This window comes from Crocodylus siamensis, chromosome 8, assembly GCF_052110815.1.
Source record: "Crocodylus siamensis isolate JL-2025a chromosome 8, ASM5211081v1, whole genome shotgun sequence".
Classification (NCBI taxonomy): Eukaryota; Metazoa; Chordata; order Crocodylia; family Crocodylidae; genus Crocodylus; species Crocodylus siamensis.
This window is the reverse complement of record NC_143402.1, coordinates 51,257,223-51,280,765: the sequence shown is the minus strand read 5'-3', so window position 1 is coordinate 51,280,765 and position 23,543 is coordinate 51,257,223. Positions and strand designations below refer to the sequence as shown.

General features: G+C 47.3%; 1 protein-coding gene across 3 annotated transcripts in view; it reads left to right on the top strand.

Annotated features, from left to right (window-relative positions):
* LOC149858452 (rho GTPase-activating protein 6-like) overlaps positions 1 to 14,577 on the top strand; it is a 77,893-nt gene extending 63,316 nt beyond the window's left edge. Inside the window, exons 8-11 of one of the 3 annotated variants that reach the window (XR_016443882.1) lie at positions 1,490 to 1,638; positions 2,732 to 2,902; positions 8,980 to 9,186; positions 13,828 to 14,577. Coding sequence is in view for 2 of the 3 variants with exons in the window: in XM_090060479.1 (XP_089916605.1) it covers positions 1,490 to 1,638; positions 2,732 to 2,902; positions 8,980 to 9,077; positions 13,828 to 13,873 (464 nt within the window). In the remaining variant the exon portion in view is untranslated. Of the gene's footprint in view, positions 1 to 1,489; positions 1,639 to 2,731; positions 2,903 to 8,979 lie in introns of all 3 variants that reach the window. The other 2 variants (XM_090060479.1, XM_090060480.1) reach the window with 2 other exon arrangements.
* Positions 14,578 to 23,543: the final 8,966 nt, after the last annotated feature.

The window sequence follows — 23,543 nt, the reverse complement described above, 5'->3', positions numbered from 1 at the left end:
AGAAGTTTTAGGGTAGCTATTAGGAAATAACTTTTTCACTAGCACTGGAACAGGTTATACCGAATGGCAGTAGAATCTCCATCCTTGGAGGTTTTTAGGGCCTGGCTGGACAAAGCCTTGGTTGGCATGATCTAGTTGGGCGTGGTCCTCTTTTGAGCAGGGGGTTGGACTAGATGACTTCCTGAGGTCCCTTCCAACTGCCTGCTCAAAGCAGGACTATCCCCAGCTAGATGATGCCAGCCAAGGCTTTGTCTATCCATGTCTTAACCTCCAGGGATGGAGATTCCACAACTTCTCTGGGTAACCTGTTCTAGTACTTCTCTATGTTCCTCATGAGAGAGAGGTTTTCCTAATATATAACTCAAACTACCCTTGCTTCAACTTCAGACCATTTCTCCTTGTTCTGTCATCTGCCACCACTGAAGAGTTTAGCTCCACCCTTTTTGTAACCATGCTTCAGGTAGTTGAATCATCCCAACCAGACCCTGCCAGTCTTGCTGCCCAGCCACTCCCCCAGTGGAGGAAAGGGGCATTGATCTTGCTGATTGACTATCCTCTTTGCAACATCCAGCCATCTCCAAAAAGATCTGTACCCCTTCCCGTCTTCTGATCTTTCTTTCTCCAGCTCCTAGAACTCATTGCAATGTGTCCATCCAACATTGACACAGCAATTTTCCTGGGATGCTTCTCCTCACATTTCCTGGTTTGAGGCTAACTATGTGAGAAGGGCTGGGGTTCCTCGTCCCGATTTCCTCCCCGCCCCCAAACCCCCCCCCTCATTTTTACTGTCTCCTTTTTCACAACCACTCCTCTCATCCCCATGATTTCAGCTACTGTATAGATTACACCAACCTTAAGGTGTATACTTCCACACCTTCATCCTGCAGTCCTTGCCCAACTAACCTGCTCACCATGAGAGCTATACCCTTGACCTGACCTTCCCCAGGCACCGCTCCTTTTCCAATCTCTGCTTCTGCGTTTCTCCTCCTTGACCATTACATAACCTTAGCCATGAGTCTCTGCCATGCACTGTGACTCAGTGGTTCAGAGACTTCTAGTCCTCTTGCCTCTTCCTGGCTCTCTGCTTTCTTTTTTCTCTCCCCCTTCTTCCATTCCTTTGATAGTTGATGCTCTCCACACTTCACTCTACTGCAGCAAGGATTCCTTTGCTCCTTTTACCTGCTGCAAGACCTGTCCTGGTAATCCTCAGTCTAGGTCACCACAACATCTGTTTGCTTCAGATATACTGTTGCGGGGCCTTTCTGATAGAAATCTCATGATTAGTTTGCCTTCCTCCACTTCAAACTTATTCTCTGCTCCTTCAGTTCTGTCATGCCCTGCCAATGGGGCAACCATGTGTTCCTCTAACCAAACCATGAAGTAGGGATATGATCCTTGTTAGGTTGCTTAAGGAAACAAATGGAATGGAATAACCTGACTGTCTTGCCCATTGCTGGGCTAAATGGACTGCTGTTCTCTATCTAAATAGCTGTGAAAGGTATGGCTCAACTCTTGACACTGCAGCTGCTGGTTTACCTACTGCCACCCTGTAACAGTGATACCCTCTACCGACTACTACAGTTTCTGAACAAGGTGGCACAGCATGCTGAGAATGTCACAGGTTCAGATGGACAAGAGGTAAGACATTTTTGCTCATGTACCCATAATTTTTGTGTTCTGGTATGTATTGTCTGTAGAGATGGTGACGTAGAAAAGTTGATTGCAATTGCTGCCCAGTGATTCGTACCGCTTTCTTTTGACTCTGGCAGAATCAGAGTGCATTGTTCTAAAATGATTCCCTGTATATTTTAAATACTGGCTTTGGATTACAAGCCTTATCAGTTAATAACATGACATCACAAGTGGAATTGTAGAAAACCTAAGGCCAGAATCCTATTTTGCTTTAGATGACCAAATGGAAGTTTTCTAGCTGTGAACTACCATTTTTTACACTTAAGCCACTTTATGATTCTATATTCCTTGCATAGTATTGAAGTCTGTGTCCACATGGCTTTTGAGCATGCTCAGTAGAGTGTGCACCAGTGTCAAATGATGGACCCCCCCCAAAATTTATGAGAAGTGGAATATTTTGTTCACCAGTTCGACCTAATTTTCGGCATGCTCCTTTTGGTTCATTGACTTCTGGCTCCATGGCTCAGTGGCATCAGTAGGCATTTTTTTAATATTAGTTTTCTATGTTTAGCTTTTGATGACTATTAAAAACAATTTTATGTAATGGGTTGAGTTAGACTTTTATTACGCTGGAGAGGTGTGAACCTAGGCATCTCTACAACATTTGAAGTTTTCCGTATTAAATCTTCAGGTATACAGTGCTATCAGAAATTAATTGTTATTTTTATGATTGATGTGAATCTGAAGGCCAAGCATATGGGGCAGATAAAAAGGCAGATCTTATGCATCATACTTTAAAGGGAACTTTTAAAGTATTGGAAGTTGGCTCAGAAAAAAATTCTCTGTGACCAAACTGTTAGTTTATTGAAACTTAATACTGGACTCAAAGTTCAAGATGTCAGAATGTTCAAAGGGCAGATGAAAGATGTGGTGGAGTAGGAAATTTTATTTCTCTTGGGGAAGCATCACCAGATTATCCTTGGACAAAAAGGTGCGTGTGTGGATGACCTATGGCCTTAGTTGTTGGGGAAAGAGAATGCTCACGAGAGCAGTTTGTCAGTGTCATTATCTGACATTAACTTCTTTATTTGGCTGACAGATTCTGGGAAATAAGATGACTGCCTCAAATTTGGCTACAATTTTTGGTCCTAACCTTCTGCAAAGGGAGAAACTTCTGGAGAGAGAGTCCAGTGTCATGGAAATTGAAGACACCACCATGGTCATTCTTGTGGTCCAGAGATTAATTGAGAACTATGAAGCCCTGTTTACGGTAGGAAAGGAGCAATTTTCAGTAACATTTTTCATAATTTTCCGCTCCTCTGTGTAGTTGTCTCTAATGCTAGCATAAGTATGATAGTATTTCCAGCATGTCTTTGGAGTAGGACACTCTGTAACTGGTGTGCACATATTTGATTTGTTCTTTGCATGTGGGTTGAATATGATTGGCTAGTTGGGCAGTATTAGAGAAAGGTATGCAAAGAATTCCTTCCTATTCCCTCTTGGCTTCCACAAACCACGCAGACCAATTTCAGTGCAATTCTTGTGAGGTTTTTTTTGCCTTTTTTGGCAACCAATTACCTGGTAGGATAGGTAGAGAACCAGGGTTGTGGTTCTGTTCCTCTGGACTGTCATGCCAAGCAGAAACAAATCCTCTAGCGGGGGGATCCTGTCTTCATTCATAGACAGGCCAGAAATAAAGAGGGAGTAGTGCCGAAGGTGGGGAAAGAAATTGTGGTGAGGAACTTCAAGTGAGATGAGATATGAGAAGGGGCAAGGATACTACATGTTGAGTGGAAATCCCACAGTATGGGGGATGTGGGTGAATTTTTTGAGTGTCAGGGGATGGTGGAGGACAATGTTAAAATGCAGGGGAGAAATGGTAGAAATGGTCAAGTGCTGTTGGGCAGGAGGGGATGAAGTAGAATGTGGAGCATAGCTAATAGTGGATTCAGGGCCCTACTAGAATGCAGGCTTTGCTAGCTAAAGAGGTGCAGTTGATTTTCTGTCTCCTGCAGAATTTGCCCCAGGCACCAACTCTGCTCAGTATGCCACTGATATCTATAATCTTATGTTTTAAAAAAAAAGTCTGTGTTTATTTATGATGCACCTTGTTCTGTTGCCACTTGCACACAGTATGCATATAAGGAGCTGCTTTGCCCTCAAGAACTTGGAATCCATTTGCAGCTGGCCTGTGGATAAGAGGCTGGGAGGCTAGGGGCCTCTGGGACTGATAATCCACTAATGAGGGTGGAGCCACCAGGAGGCTTAAACTCCAGGATAGAAGAGGGGACAGGTGACAGACTTGGCTTAGGATGAGCACAGAGCCAAGAAGGTCCCTCTCTTATTATCTGAAGACAAACAGCAGGTTTTGACTTGTTTGGTGTGTTTTTGTCAATTTGTCTATTATGGCTGTGAAGCCTTCCTGAGATGAAACTTCTTTGAAAGACTGAAGCCAGAGCTGACTTGCATAGCTAAGCAAGCAGGGTAGGCAACCCACTTAGAATAGCTTTTTCAAGAGTTCACACCTTCTTACTTTCTGTAAATTCAGGGGATGAAAAATGTGTTATGTAAGCTATTATACATGGGATCAATTGGAATGAATTTAATTCAGTATTTTACCTTTATTCTACTCACAACAATCCCATTCATATCTACCAGAGTCTCTCAAAAGAGAAAAAGTAGAATACCACTTCACTTAATCTTGTTGTCTAGCCTTCATTTCCATCTCAGTTAGTTCCATTGGAATTGCTCCTGATTTTACACCACAGTAACTGAGAATTTCTTGTGCAAATGACAGGAGAAGAAAAAAGGTTTGTTTTTTTTCACCATGAGCATGGACAGGAGCCAATAATTGCATTGATGTTGTCTTTTGCTTTTGTGGGAAAAGAAAAACGTTAGGAGTCTGGTAGATTCCCTATTGAATAAGGAGCTACTTGATAATCAGAGGCAGTACAACAGTGCTTCTCAACTGAGATGCCACCAAATTTAAAAGTTATGGGGGAGGTGCCCTGACTCTAAAAGGTTGAGCCACTGTTCTAGAACAAGGCTACTTTTGAGAAATGGAGGTTTAGGTAGGGAACAAAGAACTTATGACAAACTACTACAGGAGAAAGGAGCCGTGATGGCAGGTGTTTCTATAGGGAACTTTCTGCATGTTCAAAAGCTGATGATACCTCAGCTGTCTGAGCAGCAAACCCTGCATTTGTGCTTTGCATGCTCAGTGTCACAAGTCAATAGTGCCTACTGATGTGTTCACATCTGTAAATGACCAGTAGCACATGGTGGAAAACTGGTCTCAAGATGGGCTTTGTATGGCCTTCACTTATATTGTTTGTGTTTGCATAATAGTTTATTCTGAAATCCTATCTCTGTACACTGAATATATCAGTCATCTATATCTTTGTCCATATCTAAAGACTATAGATCAAATATAGATATCACTTTTTCCTTAAACTCCTTTACTTTACCCTACAAAAAATCTCTTCTAAGTTGGAAGAGAAAAAGGCAGCGAGGCAAAGAAGTCTAAGCTAGTGGTTCTCAACTTTTTTAGACCCAAGGTACCTCTCCATTACTTGTGTGAATTGAACAGCACTGCATTAAAAAAACTAACTTACTACAGTGATCACTGATAACCTCCTTGCCAGGAGGAGTCGGTCAGTGGTGGCAGGGAAGCAGCCAAGTAAGGATGAATCTGAATCTATACTTACCTGCTTGTATTACACCTCACAGCACCCTTTGAAAGATCTCGCACTTTAAAAGATCTTAAAAGGCCTCATTGCCCTCCTTGAGCCTCACTGGTCTAAACCCATAGTTAAAGAAGCAACAATACTACAGGTAGCGGTTGGATCAGTCAAACCTGAGGCTACATCCATGCCTGCAAAATTGTTTCCACTACCGTGTTTCTTCCTGGGCACATTAAATCAATGGGATAATATTAAAAAAGGGTTTTTTTTAGGTACATAACAGGGAACAATAGAACTGTTAGGGCCCAGGGCATGAGCGGGCAGGGGATAGTCACGTGACACACAGGTGAAACTTAGGGCTGGGTTTCCAGAAAGCCAGGAGTCAGGATATGCCAGAAATCAGAACTGGAATTAGAAGCCAAGCTCCCACTGCTGCTTGCCCAGGGCTGCATGCATGGGGGGAGGGGGAGTGTGCCCCCCTGATCTGTACACAGGTCAAGGGTGGGCTGCTGCTGCAGGCTTTGCCCCAGGTGCCAACTTTTGTTGCTATGGCACTGAATGACATGTCCAAGGATCAGGAGTAAGTGTCTAACTCTTTGTCCAGACAGAATACTGCAGGCTGGGCCTAGCTTTTAAAGGAGTGGGTGGGGCTTGCTGCCTGTGGCCTTGGGAGATTGGCTGCCCTGATCACCCCACTAGGACCAGCTGGGCTGAGGGCACTACTCCTAGCTTGCTGCAGGTGGTGCCTGTTTCCCTGTAGCCTCAGGGGATGAATTGCCTTGATTCTCTGATTGGAACAAGTTGGGCACAGAGCTGTGGTCTGGCCTTATTATAAGAACAAGTAATGAACTATAATGACAGCATATGCCTTGGTGATCAATATATCCAAGCGTCATGTCTCCACCAACTGGAAAGTCCCTGGAAGTATGTATATGGTTAAAACCCTATTTTACCTTTATGTGCCTACATGGTACTTATGTAGCTTTGTAGCTGCCATTTTAGGACTTTTGCAGATTTGGGGTTCTATTTCCACCTGTGGCAGAATGGGATGCACCTACCTGCCTAGAGTAAACCAGGAGGAGGTGAGCACTCACTTTTCAGCCTAGCGGTTAAGGCAGTTACCCAGTGAACAGAACATACAGGTTCTGGGTTCCCCTCACTGGAGGAGGTTGGGAACCTACATCTCTTTCTTACTCAACAAAATGCTTTAACCAACAGGTCACAGGATGAGCATTGCTAGACCACACTCTAAATCTCCTTTTGAAGCTAGCCTACTGGCCAAGAACCAGGAGGAGATCAGCAAGCTAGAGGGGATAAACCTCAGTGAGATGGGGACTGCCCTCAGCACTTGAAGGCCCTGGGGTTTCTTCTCTGCCCCAATGGATTTTTCTACACCTTGCATTTAGTGTTCATTGGGAAAGCAGTGGGATTTTTCCTCTCTCCTTGAAAACAGGGACCATGGCTCTCTCCCTTTCAGGGCAATGTCTAGGTCATGGAGTGCAGTTTATGCTCTCCACTTGGTTCTCTGTCCTCCTGGCTTTCCTTCTGGCTGCCCAAGGGATCAGCTTGAAGAACAGTGTGCACAGTCTGGGCATGCCTGAACTGTGACCTGGCAGTTGAAGTGCCAGGAAGTGGAAAATGCAAGTTCAAAGACCCTGTGGGTGAGAGGAATCTATAATACCGATTTCCTTTTCAGCAGACAAACCCCACAACTAGTAGGCTGTTAGGCAAAAGTGTAGGACTTTTCCTCACTCTTTCTCTGACTAAGCTTCCAGGGATTTACTTTGTATTAGGCACATATCCAGGCAATTGTATTCTGACAGAGTCGATATGGCCATATTGCAAGGGAAGCTTAGGACAAGTGTGGAGAGAGAGAGAAACTTAATCTAGACTGAATTATGTTAGGAACTGCAGTTATGCTGCTATGTAAGTGCCATCTAAGCATGTCAAGTACAGGGTCTGCTAAAAGATATTGGAAGGCAACATACATCTTTCCAGACATACATAATCTGCAGCTCTTAACTCCTCTTCACCTCTGCTTTCAGAGGATTATGGATTATGCAATAGAAGCAATGCAATAGTACTAGTTACTGCATTTTTCAGCCATCTCTACGTTACCTTTTTTCCTAAAAACACACTCTGACAGCATTGTGCCCCAATTGAATGCATCTCCATGTCCTCTCTGTAATCTGGGAATGCCATCATGGGCTGGATATCCCATTAACATCATACACTGAAAATGAACCTCTGTGTACTACACTCAAATTTCAGCCCAGTTTTTCATGATTGTAGCGGTGAGCTTTTTGTCAGGTGCTCTAGATATATGGCCAGGAAATTACATTACCAAACAGTATCTGCCTCTCTATATTGCCGGCACAGATAATGAAGTTTGATTATTTGAATGCCTCAAAAATCTTTTTGCTTGCTCTCATGATCTCATGTCCTTTAGCTACTATGTGTAATACTGTGCAGGTTCCCAGAATAGCAGCACCCAGTGATAACTATCCAGGGAAGCCAACTTCCACAATGCAGCCCTTCCATTTATGGTCAGGAGCTAGTTCTATAAACAGAACTCCATTCAGTAAATATCACTCAGGCATAGCGTGCAGACACAGCTGCTCCATGAGGGTAAAGTTGTAAGAGTAAATCCATAATGTGGTAGTTTTGCTCTCTAGTTCTCCACAGATTCTGCAGGGACTTCCACCACCATCAAGTGCTAAGTGCTGCAGCAAATCCAACCACCCCTTTTTGCAGCTAAGTGTTACTTAAGCATCTACACTATGTAAGTGATGCTTGGGGCTACTTGTATGCTAGTGGAGAAGCCACCTCTGAGATTCAGATGATTGAGCAGGATTTCTCTTGGATCCCAGTCTCCTGCTAAGGAACTTGACTTCTCTTCTGAACATGTCCAAGACATCTGCTATGGCAAATTTTGCTCTGCTAAGATCCCATTCTGCCTGGAAAGGCACGGAGCTACATTCAAGGCCCTGAAAACAGTTGAAAATGAACCCCACAACTAGAGAACATTTGGAGGAGGGGAGATCCCTTTGGCCCAACAGGCTAGTGCAGCTGGCTACATAGTGGGAGACCCAGTTTTTAGGCTCCTGAAACCCATGGTGGTGGGTGGAATTAAGAGGTGGAAGGGTTGAGCCTACATTTGTCACTTTCTAGCAAAAGATATATCCACCAGACCAAGGGGTAGTAGCATCCAGGAGCTTCTTGTTGAAGCCAGACCACTGGGAAGCCAAGAAGGAAAGATTCATGAAATCAGAAATGAGGAAAAAAGAAGGGGCATCTCTGTGGGTGAGTAAGATGAGCAGTGCTCTGGAAGTGAGAAATGTATAAATCTGCCTTTAGTGTGAACCTATATAATGTTGGGGGAACTACCCTAGTCAGCTGCTGGATAGCTGTTCAGTTCTTTAGCATCTGCTCTGATCATTGTCTAGGTCTCCCAGAATGTAGTGCAAGCTTGGCTTTGTTCTAGTCAGACTAACCGGAAAAAAATGGACAACATAACATCCCTGCAGTATCACCGCATTGTGTTAAATAGCATAAGGGTTTGGTTGTTTCGTGTTGGGCCTGGAGATTAGCAGCCTTAGTGATTTCTCTTTTTCTCCTCTAAACAGTGCAAATACCATTTTACATGTCTCTGTAACTATTCCAGGTATCCACAGAGGTGCAACAGGACATCCTGAGGAGTCTGTTTCAAACAGATCCTGATGTAATTGACTATCTCCTACGCAGAAAGTTTAAAACCACTCTGTAAGTCCTTGTCAGGAAAGAACACAAATATATTCTTGCAAGACAGAATGCAAGCTTTCAGACATCTTTACTGTTTCCCATGGGACAAATACTCCCAAATGCTTGTGGGGTAAGAGATACTTATACTTTGTCCCATGTTATCATGAGAGTTGCTTGAATGGTTGTCTTTCAGTATCACTGTGGGGCAAATGGACCAGTTGGTCCTCCAGGCATCCTACAATACACTGCTTTAGTCCCAATCCTGGCTCCTTTAGAACTCTGTGCAGCTGCTTTGGCCCTGACCATAGAACTCTACTGCCCAGAGCTGTCAGGCCCCAGGTGGCCACCCCTTCCTGTTAATTGCCCTGCGTGATTGCTTGCCAGCCATTCCATACTCATCACCCCTCCAGGATCAGCATCGGAAACAGCAGCCACTGAACCAACTTTAATCACCACAGCCCCTGGGAACCTCCATCCAACAAACCATCCAGTTGTTAGGGAGGCCCTAGTGGACCCAACCACCACTCATCCAAGGCAAGTTTGGACTTTCATACCCCCACACACCCATCCATCTTCCCTCCACCATGGCCCCTCAGTCCAACAACTTAAATGCTGTGAACAGCTGTGGCAACAACTGGACCAGAGAGGAGTTAGCAGATCTCATCATTATCTAGGATTAGATTGAGAATCAGAAGGTACAAGCCACCAAAACAAGGCATTCTATGAATGGATTGCAAAGGAAATGACAACCTGGGCATTTAGACTGGTATGCAGCCCATTCATGGACAAGTGCCAGGTACTGAGGCAGCAGTTTGCAAGGACATGAGACAGTAACCATGCAGATACATCCACTGTAAGGCACTCTCTCATGTCTTTGTGGTCATGTCAGAAAACATGGTGGACATGGTGGCCTGTGCTATCCAGGAGAGTGATGAGGATTCCAACCATGGGTGAAGACATGCAACCTTTTCAGGTCATCACAGTGATGAGCCAGATCTGGAACATCCAGTCTATCCTGTTGAGGCGCACAGACTCACCAGCCATCTGCCAAAGCTGTGCGGACTCTGAAATGGACTTGGGCTTGAACAATGAGGGCCTGGAGCATCCTGCCTTCCCCCAGTGTTTCATAGTTTCTAGGGTTGGAAGCGGCCTGAGTAGATCATCAAGTCCAACCCCCTGCCATGGCAGCAAAGAGTACTGGGGTCAAACGACCCCAACAAGGTGTACATCTAGCCTCCTCTTAAAGAACCCCAGGGTAGGAGCCAGCACCACTTCTCTTGGAAGTTCGTTCCAGATCCTAGCCGCCCTGACCATGTTCATCACCCCATCCAGCCATCTCTCTCCCAACACAGTCCCAGTGCCCCAGAAGACCCAGGCTACAATGGGATATCCCCATCAATGGGGATGGAAAGTGGGAGGCCACCATTATGGCTGGGTTAGGAAAAGTCAGGAAATGGGAGGTGAGTGGGCAAGGAGTCAGAGCTCTCTGGAACTTAATGGCTCAGTGGGCATCTGCAGCATTTAAACCATGACCCCTTGTCCCCTTCCCTGGCCCCCTGCAGAATGCAATATGTGGCTGCTGTGGTGGAATCTCATGGCTTTCCTTGGGACTGCTCCCATTTCCCCAGTGGCCATCCTATATGCAAGTATGGTGTGGTAATAGGTACTATTTTAGGCAAAGTGGACAATTAATAAAACTAGCCTTGTTTTTGGAGGGGCATCTTTAATTGTCCAGTTAATACTGCTTAAGCTAATTGCCCACTTGACACCTCATCCATTCCTGTACTAGAAATACAGTAGCACACAAAAGTAGGGACCCTCCCTGCAGCTTCTAGAGCTCAAGATAACATGTTAATCCTGGCTTTATGCCCAGATGTTAGGGCAATGAAGCAATGAAGCACTACCACAAGGCACTTCTCCCCCCCCCCCTTTCCCAGACCCTTCAGCTTTTTGCATTGGCTCCCACGCTGAGAAAGTAGCATCAGTGGCCTTGTCATCATCAGTGATCCCTCACAATCAAGGATGATCACTCCCACAGGTCTAGTAAAGGGTTGTAAATGACTCTGTTGATGGCTAAGAAGGCTGATCCTAGAGTTACAGACTCTGGCAAATCCCACAGGTGGTGGTTAAAGGGGGGTTGGACCATGGATTTCTTGGTCTTGTTTACTTTCATTTCTGTCATTTTTCTGCCTCCAATGTGAGATGTTTGTCTGAGACCCCAGAGGTCCTGCTGGCTGCTCTGGACAGGATTTATGGCCTTCTAATCATACCTTCTGTCACACCCAATGGACCAATCACCGCCCTTTGCACAATACCCAATCAAATTCAAATCTGGACAGTGCTTAAAAGGACCAATCAATTCAAACTATTTCAACTCAGTACAAGCAATATCATTATATACTGTGCATGCCCAGCCCTTAAAAGTAGGTCATGACTTCATCAAGTTTGAGAGTTCAAACCCTCTAGAAACTTCTTACCTCTAGTCATATGGCACATGCATGGACTTTTTACTGTTTTACAGTGGTGTAGCACTGGTGAGGACACTGGCATGTGTGTGACAATCCTCCTACTTTATACCAAGGATTGTCCACAGGTAGAGTTGGTGAAGGTGTTCCATGCTTTTCAGGTGGTCCCTGTAGGTTACCCAAGCTTCATAGCTGTACAGAATAGTTGGGATTACCACAGCCTTATATAATAGGAGTTTGTTCAAATCCTGATGTCATGATCATTGAATACACAATGATGCAGTCCTCCGAAGGCAGAGCTGGCACGTTGGATCATATACTGGATCTCCTTGTTGATGTTAGCCTTCTTTGAGAGATGGCTGCCAAGGCATGCAAAGTATTCAACATTATCCAACTCCTGTCCATCAATGAAGATCTTTGCTGGGGGAGTTAATTGGCCCAGAAAAAGCTAGTGGAGCATCTTTGTTTTTCTGATGTTAAGGGTCACTGGTATGCCTGAGAGAAGCAGTTAAGGGCTGTTTGTAGGTCCTCCTCAATATGTGCAACAACAGCACAATCATCAGTATACTGAAGTTCTGACATTGAGGCCAAAGTAATTTTGGTTTTGGCTCAGAGGTGGGAGAGACTGAATAGGTTTTCATCCATCCTGTGCTCATTGCTGATGCCATGTGGCAGATGGTCATAGGTGAGCATCTTGGTGACTGCAAGAAAGATGGAAAACAAAATTGGTATGATCATGCAGCCTTGCTTGACACCAGTTTGAATGGCAAAGGGCTCTGTAGCAGAGTCATTGCACAGGATGGAGGAAGTCATTTGGTCATGAAGGAGTCTTAGGATGGTGATAAATTTCCCTGGGCAGCCAAACTTTGATAAGATCTTCCATAAAGCCTTATGGTTAACAGAGTCAAAGTCTTCAGTCAAATCAATAAAAGCCATATTCAGTTCCTGGTGTTGTTTTTGGCTTTTTCCTGGATCTGCTGTGGCACAGAAAGCATGTCCACAGTGCCTTTTGATGGTATGAAGCCGCATTGAGACTCAGGAAGGATTTCCTAAGCAACAAGGAGCAATTGGTTCAGCAGAATTTGAGCAGCAGAATTCAAGCAGTTGACACCCATGCAGACAAGGTATTAAGGAGAAACAAAGGCGGTTTATTACAGTCAGTGAATTGCAAGCCAGCAGCAGGGAAAGGATAAAATAAACAGCTTTTAAATCATCAGGTCTGCTGCTTGGTGAATTGGTGCAGACCACCATGGGAGTTCAGGTTCCCCTGTAACTGGCCCCAGCTTTGGTTGTACTGTCTTGGACTCTTCTAAATACTGCCAGCCACAATTGTCTGTTCAAACTCCCTCTGGTCCTCTATCCTAGTGAACTCAGGGGAAGAGGATGGTTCACAGAGTGAACCAGAGACCCTGAATCCATATGAGATGTGAAGAAAGAGAATGAGAGGTGGTGGTGGCAGATTCTCCAACCCTGAAAGGTTTTTTGCCCCCCTCCCCCCCCCAATTCTTCCACACACCCTCTATAGCTTGTACAGGTAGGCTTTTTTCACCTTCCCCTTAAGGCAGGAGTGGATGGGAGGGGGGATATTTGCTTAAGCCGTGCATTTTCAGTGGTGCAGCAGCTCCATTTCTGAAGCCCTTGTGATTTATTGGCTGACAGGCAGGGTAGAGACATGCCTTTGTTGGACTGTGCAGGGTGGTTGTAGTGGGTAGTAAAGTACACCATCAGGTGTTTCCTGACATTTTAGGAAGAGTGAAACACACTGGGGAGCCATTGTAGCACGTTCACCCATGAGTCAAAGTCATCAGAGACAATCATCTCTTGTAGCAAGAGACAAGCAAAGACCACTGGACTGCCATGCACATCAATGAACAGGTGCCATCTCTGCTGTGGGCTCAGATGGATCAGGATGGCATTGGTGAGGGTGCCAACCTGCAGTTATAGAGAAGGGGAAGTAGGGGGTCCCAGGTAAACAGACCATGCTCAGCAGATTTCCCCTACCCCACTCAACTGGCCTGCTGTGTTTCATAGGCCCTATAGGAGCTAGAGGCCCAGGCTGTACCATATTGGCCCTTGCTGAACCCCTTAGTTGTTTTCCTGTGGCAGCCCAAGCACACTTTCTGCTTCTGCAGATCCCTAGGGAGCCCAAAGGAGATCAAACTTACCATGTTGAGTCTGCTGGCTGAATGAACCTGCCCACTGGCTGGGTGGCCTTGCAAGTTCCAACTTTTGCAGAAAAGTTCTACATGCAATCAGGAAACAGCAAGGAAAACAATGAGATTCTAGTCGTCCTTCTGTACTTTCAGGCCAGACACCTGCAAGTGGTGGCAATGGCACCTTGGAACCAGATAATGAACTGAAGATGAGGTCAGAGACTGGTGCCCAGAACTTCCAGGCAGAGGTAAACCTGTGTCTGCACAAAGATGGACTTGCTGGCTTCTCTGGCAGAGGTCAGGCACTCCTGGGTCTCAGAGGGCAGGCAATAGAGGGAAGAAGAGCTAATGCAGCACCTCCAGTGCTTGGCCACTGTCAGGCAGGGGACCAAGGAATTATATTGCTCTGCTGTGTGTCTTCCCAGGTGGCATGAAGAGGCTGAGGAGCACTACACAGACATTTCTGAGTGTACAAATGAGATGCTCAGGGAGCCTGTGGATTGCCTCATGTCTGCCATGAACCTGGTGCTCTCCACATCACCCCACAATTTAACCCGCAAGTGGGACTGTCTAGTTGCTCCTGTGGGTATGTGCTGCCACTGGGCTTCACTGTTCCACAGGTGTTCCCCTTGGCAGAAATATGAGTAAGCACCCACTAGCCTTCAGGCAGGTGGACCCCCTGGCCTGAACAATCTTTCAGCAGTGGCTGCTGCCATCTGAGGACACACCATATGCATGTTTTTTGGCCACACCAGGCCTGTGGGGAGTAAAAGCATTCATTAAAAACATCATTAAGGTTCTTGCTTTTTAAAAATATTGTATCTGTTTACTTTGTTGCAGCTATTTACTTACTTGTGCTCCTGTTTCCACATTCTATTTTGTTTAATAAAAGATCTGCCTGTTTTCAAAATTATGGCCACGTCACTTAAAAAAACTGGGCAAGGATGAACTGAAAGAGACAGTTCCTCCTTCCTTGTCTATTTCCCTCCTCCTGGGTCTCTGTGCAGAGCCTACAGCCTTACACAGCCCAAGCTCCATCAGCTCCCTTCCCTCCTTCCCTCAACATCCCCAAGAACACAGCTCAGCAATCAGTTGAAAATTTACAACTCCCCAGCCCCATAATGTACCCACCTGGCACATTCCTCCCCTCCTCCCACAAACACGTGAAAGCAAGAGTTCAGTTGACAGTATTTAATCAGCTAGATTACATCATTCTGCTATTTATCACCTTCAGCCTAGAGTCTGGAAAAGTGGTCAGTCAGTGCATCTAGCAACAGAGGAGGAGGAGCATGTTCCATTGGTGGACTCGGACAGAACAGGCCTCCCCAAGTTTGGAAGGATTGAGACTAAAACCACCATGAAGAAGCAATGGGTGGTGGTGGTTGGCGACTGCCTTATGTGGGGGATGGAGGCATCTATCTGCCAGCCTGACCTGTTGTCTTAGGAGGTCTCCTGCTTGCTCAGAGCCCAGATCTGAGATGTCATGGATGGATTATCAAGACTTATCCAGCCCTCTGACTACTACCCCATGCTGCTTATCCATGTGAGCACCAATGATACTGCTGAGAGACACCCTAAGGAGATCAAAAGTGACTATAAGGTTCTGGGTGCAAGGATGAAGGGGGTGAGGGTCAGGTGGTATTCTCCTTGATCCTTTTTGTCAAGGAGAAGGGGCCTGGCAGGAGGGCTGCAGGTCAATGCATGGCTGCACAGATGGTGTTGCCAGCAAGGCTTTGCCTTCTTTCACCACAGGGTTCCAAGAAGAAGGATTGCTAAGAAGAGCCAGGGTCCACCTGATGAAGAGAGGGCAGAACATCTACACAGACAGGCTCACTAACTTGGTGAGGAAGGCTTTAAGTCTGCCAGGGGATGGAGACCAAAGCCTTGAGATATGCAGGGAAGTGGTTGACGTGGAGGAAGCACAAGCAGGAGGGAGAAACAGGGGAGGCCTTCTCTTTCTTTTTGAGAAAGTAGGGCAGTTGACTAGTTAGTTCTATCAGGTGTCTGAACACAAATGCATGGAGCTTGGGAAACAAACATGAAGAACTGTAAGTCCCCTTACAGTCACAGAACTATGATGTGACTGGGATAACTGAAACTATGATAGCTCACCTGACTGGAACACTCATAGATAGGTATAAAGTATTCAGGAAGGACAGGCAGAGGAGAAGAGGGGGAGTTGTGCTTTATGTACAAGAGCTGTATGATTGCTCAGGGCTCCAATATGAAACTGGAGGAAGGCCTGCTGAAAATCTCTGGGTTCGGGTAAGATGGGAGAGCAACAAGGGTGATGTCATCATGGGGTCTACTATAAACCAGCAGATCAGGAAGATAAGGGGGGTTAGGCTTTCTTTAAAAAACTAGTGAAAGTTGCCCAAACACAGGTCCTGGTTCTCTTGGGGGATTTCAGACACCCTGACAGCTGCTGGGAGGGCAATACAGCTGTGCACAGGCAATCCAAGAAGTTTTTGAAGAGTGCTGGGGACAACTTTGTGTTGCAAGTGTTGGAGAGGCCATCTGTGAGCCATGCTCTTCTTGACCTGCTGCTCATGAACAGGGAAGGATTGGTGGGGAATATAACTGTGGATGGCAACTTGGGCAGCAGTGACCATGAGATGATTGACTTCAGGAACCTAAGGAAAGGAATGAAGGCGAGCAATGGGGTAAGCATCCTGAACTTAGAAAGAGCAGACTTCAACTCACTCAGGGAACTGATGGGCAGATCCCCTGGGAGGTGATCAGGGAGAAAGGAGTCCAGGAGAGCTGACTGTACTTTGAAGAAACCTTACTGAGGGCACAGGAACAATCCATCCCAAGAAGAGTAGCAAGTATGGCAAAAGACAATGTTGGCTTTGGTGAACTAAAACACAAAAATGAAGCTTACAGGAAGTGGAAACTTGGACAAACTAGGGAGTATAAGCGGATTGCTTCAGCATGCAGAGATGAAATCAGGAAGGCCATAGCAAAATTGGAATGGCAATTAGCAAGGGATATGGAGGGTAAAAAGAAGGGTTTCTACAAGTATGCCAGGAATAAGAGGAATATCATGGGGGAGGCAATTTAGTGACAGGATCCAGAAAAGGCTGAAGTACTTAATGCCTTTTTCATCTCAGTCTTCAAAGGCAAGGTCAACTCTAAGACTACAGCACCTGGCAGCACAGTTTGGGGAGGAGGTGAGCAGCTAACAGTGATGAAAGAATAGGTTAGGGACTATTTAGCAAAGCTAAATGTGTACAAGTCTATAGGGCTGCATGTGATGCACCTAAGGGTGCTGGGGGAGTTGGGTGATGTGATTGCAGAGCCACTGGTTATCATCTTTGAAAACTCATGGTGATTGGGAAAGGTCCTGGATGATTGCAAAAGGGCAGATATAGTGCCCATCTTTAAGAAAGGGAAGAAGGAAGATCCAGGGAACTATGGACTGGTCAGCCTCACCTCAGTCCTTTGAAAAATCATGGGGCAGACCCTCAAGGAATCAATTTCTAAGCACTTGGAGGAGATGGTGATTAGGGACAGTCAGCATGAATTCACCAAGGGTGAGTCATGTCTGACCAGCCTGATTGCCTTCTGTGATGAGGTGACTGGTTCTGTGGATATGGAAAGAGCAGTGGAAGTGATATACCTTGACTTTAGCAAAGCTTCTAATATGGTCTTCACAACATTCTCACAAGCAAGCTGAAGAGGTATGGGTTAGATGAATGTACTGAAAGGTGGACAGAAAACTGGCTGGATCATTGGGCTCAGAGAATAGTAATCAATGGCTTGATGTCTAGCTGGCAGCAAATATCAAGAGGAGTGCCCCAGGGCTCAGTCCTGGGACCAGTTTTATTCAATATCTTCATCAACCACCTGGAGGATAGGATGGAGTGCACCCTCTGCCAGTTTGTAGATGACATCAAGGTGGGGGCAGTAGACTTCATAGACATTGGGGCTGGAAGGGATCCTGGAGGATCATCGAGTCCTGCCCCCTGCCCAGGGGCAGGAAGTCAGCACGGATCATAGGATCCCAGTAAGGTAACCATCCAAAAGTGTCTTGAAGGCGTTCAAAGTGGGTGCTTGAACCACCTCTGGTGGCAGTCTATTCCAAACCTTGGGGGCTCGGACAGTAAAGAAGTTCTTCCTTATGCCCAGCCTGTCCCGTAAATACACTGGAGAGTAGGGCTAGCATTCAGAGACACCTCAACTAATTGAAGGGTTGGGCCAAAAGGAATCTCATGAGGTTCAAGGACAAGTGCAAAGTCCTGCTTTATAGGACGGAAGAATCTCATGCACCAGTACAGGTTGGGGACTGACTAGTAAAGCAGCGCCTCTGCAGAGAAGGATGTGAGGGTTCTAGTAGACAATAAGTGGAATAGGAGACAGCAGTGTGCCAAGAAGGCTAACAGCATACTGGCTGCATTAGTAGGAGTGTTTCTAGCAGATCAAGGAAGTGATTCTTCTCCTCTGTTTGGAACTGGTGAGGTCACATGTGGAATATTGTGTTCAGCTTTGGCCCCTTCCAGTACAGAAAGGATGTAGCCAAATTGGAGAGATTCCAGCAGAGGGCAATGAAAATGGTTTTGGGGCTGGGACACATGACTTCTGAGGAGAGGCTGAGGGGACTTGGCTTATTTAGAGTGGAGAAGATTGAGAGGGGATTTCATGTCAGCCTTCAACTGCCTGAAGGGTGGTTCCAAAGAGGATGGAGCTAGACTGTTCTCAGTGGTGGCAGATGACAGAATAAGGAGCAATGGTTTCAAGTTGCAGCAAGGGAAGTTTAGGTTAGATATTAGGAAAACCTCTCTCATGAGGAAGGTAGTAAAGTAGTGGAGCTGATTACCTAGAGACATGGAATCTCCATCCTTGGAGGTTTTTAAGATCCAGCTACAGCATTGGTTCCCAACCTTGGGGTGAGATCCAAGTCAGGGTCATGTGAGTTCCTCAGTAGGGTCATGAAGGGTCTGTGCACACATGCACGTGACCTGGGAGTGGAGGGTGGGGCGGGGCCACCGTGCAGAAAGGGGGCAATGGCAGCTCTCCTGCCACCACCACTGCCGCACTCTACTCCTAGCAGCCCCCGCAGCACTGGAGGTCCTGTTGGTGGCCAATTTAGGGGTCATAGCAAAACAAGGTTGGGAACCACTGAGCTAGAGAAAGCCTTAGCTGGGATGATCTAGTTGAGAGTGGTCCTGCTTTGAGCAGTGGGTTGGATGAAAATGACCTCCTGTGTTACTTTCCAAACCTAATTTATGATTTTATCTCTCACACACACTATACCAGATGACCAGTCTCCATTTTAGACTTTGTAGGCATGGCACCTGTAGGATTTGGGGGCTGCTCTGCCTCAACTGGTAGGGATGTGGGCTCAGACAGGGCTGGAAAAGGGACAATGCTGAGCAGGGCTTTGGGCAAATAAACCAGTGTCCCCTCCTCCCCACTGTACAGTCAATCCTGCGTGCTGTGGCCGTGGTGGAGGTGAGTTGGTGAACTTGTATTCGTGGCCCCTCAGGGCACAGACAAGTGTCAGGTGTTACAACAGTTGGACATCACCAAGCCCTTTTTCAAGTTGAATGTCACAGCACAGGTGCGAACATCAAAACTTCACTTGATCAGCCTGCAGTCTTCATGAACCCCGGATTCACATTGCTGTGTCCCCCAGGGGCAAGTCTCGTTCCTGGGATGAGTCCTCCTCTGCCCCCACTGTGTGCTTTTGTCCCTCACCTGCCTCAAACCTCCCTCACTGATACAGCAAATGTGGACCCTGACCTCTGCTCCCACAATTTATAGTGCTTGAGCAGGTTTACCCCCTCCCCCTGGCAGGCTCAATTTGGTGTGGAATGGAAACAAAACCAGACAGTCTGGTGCCAGGCTGAAAAAAGGCATGAAAAAAAGGCAGGACAGTTTGCAAAGTCCCTGGGTTTGTGTGCAAGCAAAGCTGCAAACCCAGGTGCCCGCCCCCTCACCCCCGCAACAACAGCCTCAATCAGGTGTCCCACACACACTGGTGTCTGGCACAAGGAATTCTGGCAGAAGGTCTCTGGTGCACCAGCTGGAGGAGCTCCAGCTACCAGGGACTGTGAGCAGGAGATCGACTCCTACTGCCAGGCCCTTCTTCCCTGGGAGGTGGAGGGTAGACTATAGTCTCCCTCCAGGACAAGGGAGGACTCAGAGACCTCCCATTCTGTTCAGCCCAGGGCTTGGACCAAGGTGACCAAGGTCCCTGCCCCACTGGAGCTTTGCAACAGGTATGAACCTCTTGCAGCCCCAGCAGAGCCTGCTGAGTTGCCAGCTCCTGCAGGCAACACAGCTCTACTGTAGCTACTGCCCCCACTCTCCCCAAGACAAAACACAAAGTGTTTATCATGGGAGACTCCAGCCTGAGAGAGACTGAGGACACAATTTGCCACCCTGACCCTTTAACCCGGGAAGTCTGTTGCTTTCTGGGAGCCCGCATCTGAGACATTGCAGAGAAGATCCCTAAACTCCTCCAGCCCACTAACCACTATCCTATGCTCCTTATCCATGTGGGCACCAATAACATGACTTGGAGTGCTCCCAGCTGGGTCATGAAGTGCTACAGGGATTTGGGAGTGGGGCTTAAGGGTCTGGGGGCACAGGTGGTGTTTTCTTCGATCCTCTCAGTCTCAGGTTATGGGCCAAGGAGGGAGAGGAGGATCCAGGTAGTGAATCAAAGACTGCGGCGCTGGTGTCATTGGGAAGGCTTTGGCTTTCATGACCACAGTCTGCTCTTTGGTAAGAGAGGCAGCAAGCTGCTGGGAAGAGATGGCCTCCACCTCTCTCCCCTGGGGAGGAGGCTCTTCTCAGCCAGACTGGCTGACCTGCTCCACTGGGCTTTAAACTAAGCCTGCCAGGGGATGGGGGGATTACCACCACTGCTGGCCTGCTGAGCAACCCCTGCAAAGCCAGCAGGCCAAGGCACTTAAGGGAGCCCACCCTGGCCTCAGCCCTGAAACAATCTGTAGGCAAGGCAAGGGCCCCCAAGGGGACACTTGCCTACCCGTACACAAATGCCAGGAGCTTGGGGAATTAACAGGAGGGACTTGTCCTCCTGCTTAACATAAAGGAATACTATGTCATAGGGATAATGGAGACCTGGTGGGACTCCACCCATGACTGGACCGCAGGTATAGATGGCTATACCCTGTACAGGAGAGATCAAGGGGATAAAAGGGGTGGGGGTGTAGCTCTCTATGTCTAGGAGAGCTACGCATCCCTGCAAGCTGATATTGATGACCAGGGTGGATGACTGGAGACCCTCCGAGTTAAATCCGTGGGGAACATGGCACACTGGACACAATGGTGGGAGTCCACTACAGACCTCTCACCCAAAGTCAAGAGCTTGACCAGGAGTTCACCAGGGAACTGGCTGAGGCTGCATGTTCCTGGTCCATGGTTGTCATGGGAGACTTCAACTACCCAGACATCTCATGGGAAGAGCAGTTGGCCAAATCTGAGCAGTCAAAAAGCTTCCTTTTGTGCGTGGATGACCTCTATATGACACAAAAAGTCTACGGGCCAATGAGAAGTAAAATGCTGCTCAACCTGGTACTGGCAACTGAGGACAACCTAATCAGCAACCTAATGATCAAGGGGAAGCTGGGTGACAGTAGCCATGAGCTGATCGCCTTCACCATCTGCCGTAAAGCTGGCTAGTCAGTCAGCAATACAGAAGTCCTTGACTTCAGGAAAGCTGACTTTGATAAGCTTAGGAGGCTTGTCAGTGAGGCCCTAAGAGAGCATGACCCCAAGGGGAGGGGAGTTCAGGAAGAATGGTTGCTTCTCAAAGGAGTGATCCTAGATGCACAAGCTAAGGCTATTCCATCTTGGAGGAAAGGCAGCAAAAGGGCACAGTAGCCCCCTTGGATCAGCAAGGAACTAGCGGACCTCCTGTGTCTAAAAAGAAAGACTAATAAAGGAGGGAGGACTGGATCCACCTCCAAGGAGGAATATTCTGCACTGCTCTGGACCTGCAGGGAGTGAACCAGGAAAGCCAAGGCTGCAACAGAACTCCAACTGGCTACTAGGATCAAGGATAATAAAAAGTCCATTTTTAGATATGTGGGGAGCTGGAGGAAACACAAGGGCAACATTGGACCCCTGCTAAACCAGATGGGACAACTGATGACTGACGCCCAGAAAAAAGCCAACCTACTAAATGGGTACTTTGCATCGTTCTTTCACCAATCCCATGGGACATCTCTGCCCATCATGGGAGAGGGAGGCCCAAGTGAGGAAGATCCCTTACCCTCCATGAATGCTGACCTCATGAAGGAACACCTTGAGAGGTTGGATACCTTCAAGTCAGCCAGCCCCGACAGTTTACACCACAGGGTACTCAAGGAGATGGCTAGAATCATAGCTCAGCCCCTGGCACAGATATTTGAGAACTGCTGGCACTCTGGTGAAGTGCCTGAAGACTGGAAGAAGGCCAATGTGGTGCCTATCTTCAAGAAAGGCAGGAAAGTGGATCTGGCAAACTACAAGCCCATCAGCCCAGGGAAAGTTTTAGAAAAGATTATCAAAAAGGCCATCCTTAACGAACTGGCCAATGGCAACATCCTGAGGAATAGCCAGCATGGGTTTGTTTTGGGTAGGTCTTGCTTGACCAGTCTTATTTTCTTTTATGACCAGGTGACCAATCACCTGGACAAGGGAGAGGAGATTGATGTTGTATATCTTGACTTTAAAAAAGCCTTAGATCTGGTATCCCATGATCACATTTTGGCAAAACTGGCCAAATGTGGCCTTGGGTCCACCTTGATTTGCTAGCTGGGGAATTGGCTATGTGGTTGGTGGATGACAGAAGTCAATTGTCATGGTGCCCTGTGACCAGTGGGGTCCCTCAAGGATCTGTCCTTGGACCTGTATTGTTCAATATCTTCATTAATGACCTGGACATTGGAGTCAGAAGTGGACTGGCCAAGTTTGCTGATGATACCAAACTTTGGGGTAAAGCATCCTGTGACAGGAGTGTCACTATTGGAGCCTCTCCGGGTATGGCTCTGCCCTCCTGTAATGGGCCAACTGCCTGCTTACTCTCCTGCCATGCCTTGATCTTATTTAATTAATAGATTGTTGTAATTAGCAGGAGGCTGCCCATTTCTACACGCCCCGATGACAGGGGGCGCTATCTGCAGCTTCTTTTCCTTCCCTACACCGCAGCCCAAGCTTTGCAGATAGTGCTGGTGTGATCTGACTTTGGCCCTGTTATGTCTCAGCCCTCCTTTTGCTCTCAGAACTCCTCGCTGCCCCCTCTCTCTCTCTTTCTCCCGGGGCTCCTCGCTGCCCCTCTGCACTCTCGGGGCTCCTCTGCACTCTCGGGGCTAGGCCAATGCACCCCACAACATACTGCGCCTCTCCGACACCGGGAACCCCCACCCTGCTACTGGGGAGTCCCTATGAGGCCTCCTCCACCCCTAATAGCCTCACCCGGTCCTCCGGTTAAACAATAAACACAAAATGCAAAGCCCCCGGGCTATAACATAAAGCTAAACCGTCTGGTCAGACAACAGTTAATCCCTACCAGGCAAAAATACTCCAGCTCATGGCAGCAACCCACAGATACTCGTGCAGCCAAACCTTGGCCTTCTCTCTGCACTGGCTGAGCTCCTCACTCCTTGGCTGTAAGAGGAGGAACTGCCACCCTAGCCTCCTGCCTGGGTTTAAGAAGGGCTAAGTCCTGCCCCTTCCTGTCAGGGGGTTTTGCCGGTTGCCCTGGCAACCAGCACTTGTGTTGCCCTGGTGACTGGTGGCTGCGCCTCCCCCTTCTCACTGCTAGGGGACCCTCTGGAGCCATCCCTGTTTTCCGGCGCAGGGCACCTAAGTGCTCTGCGACATATCCACACCTGGGGATAGGAGGGTGATCCAGG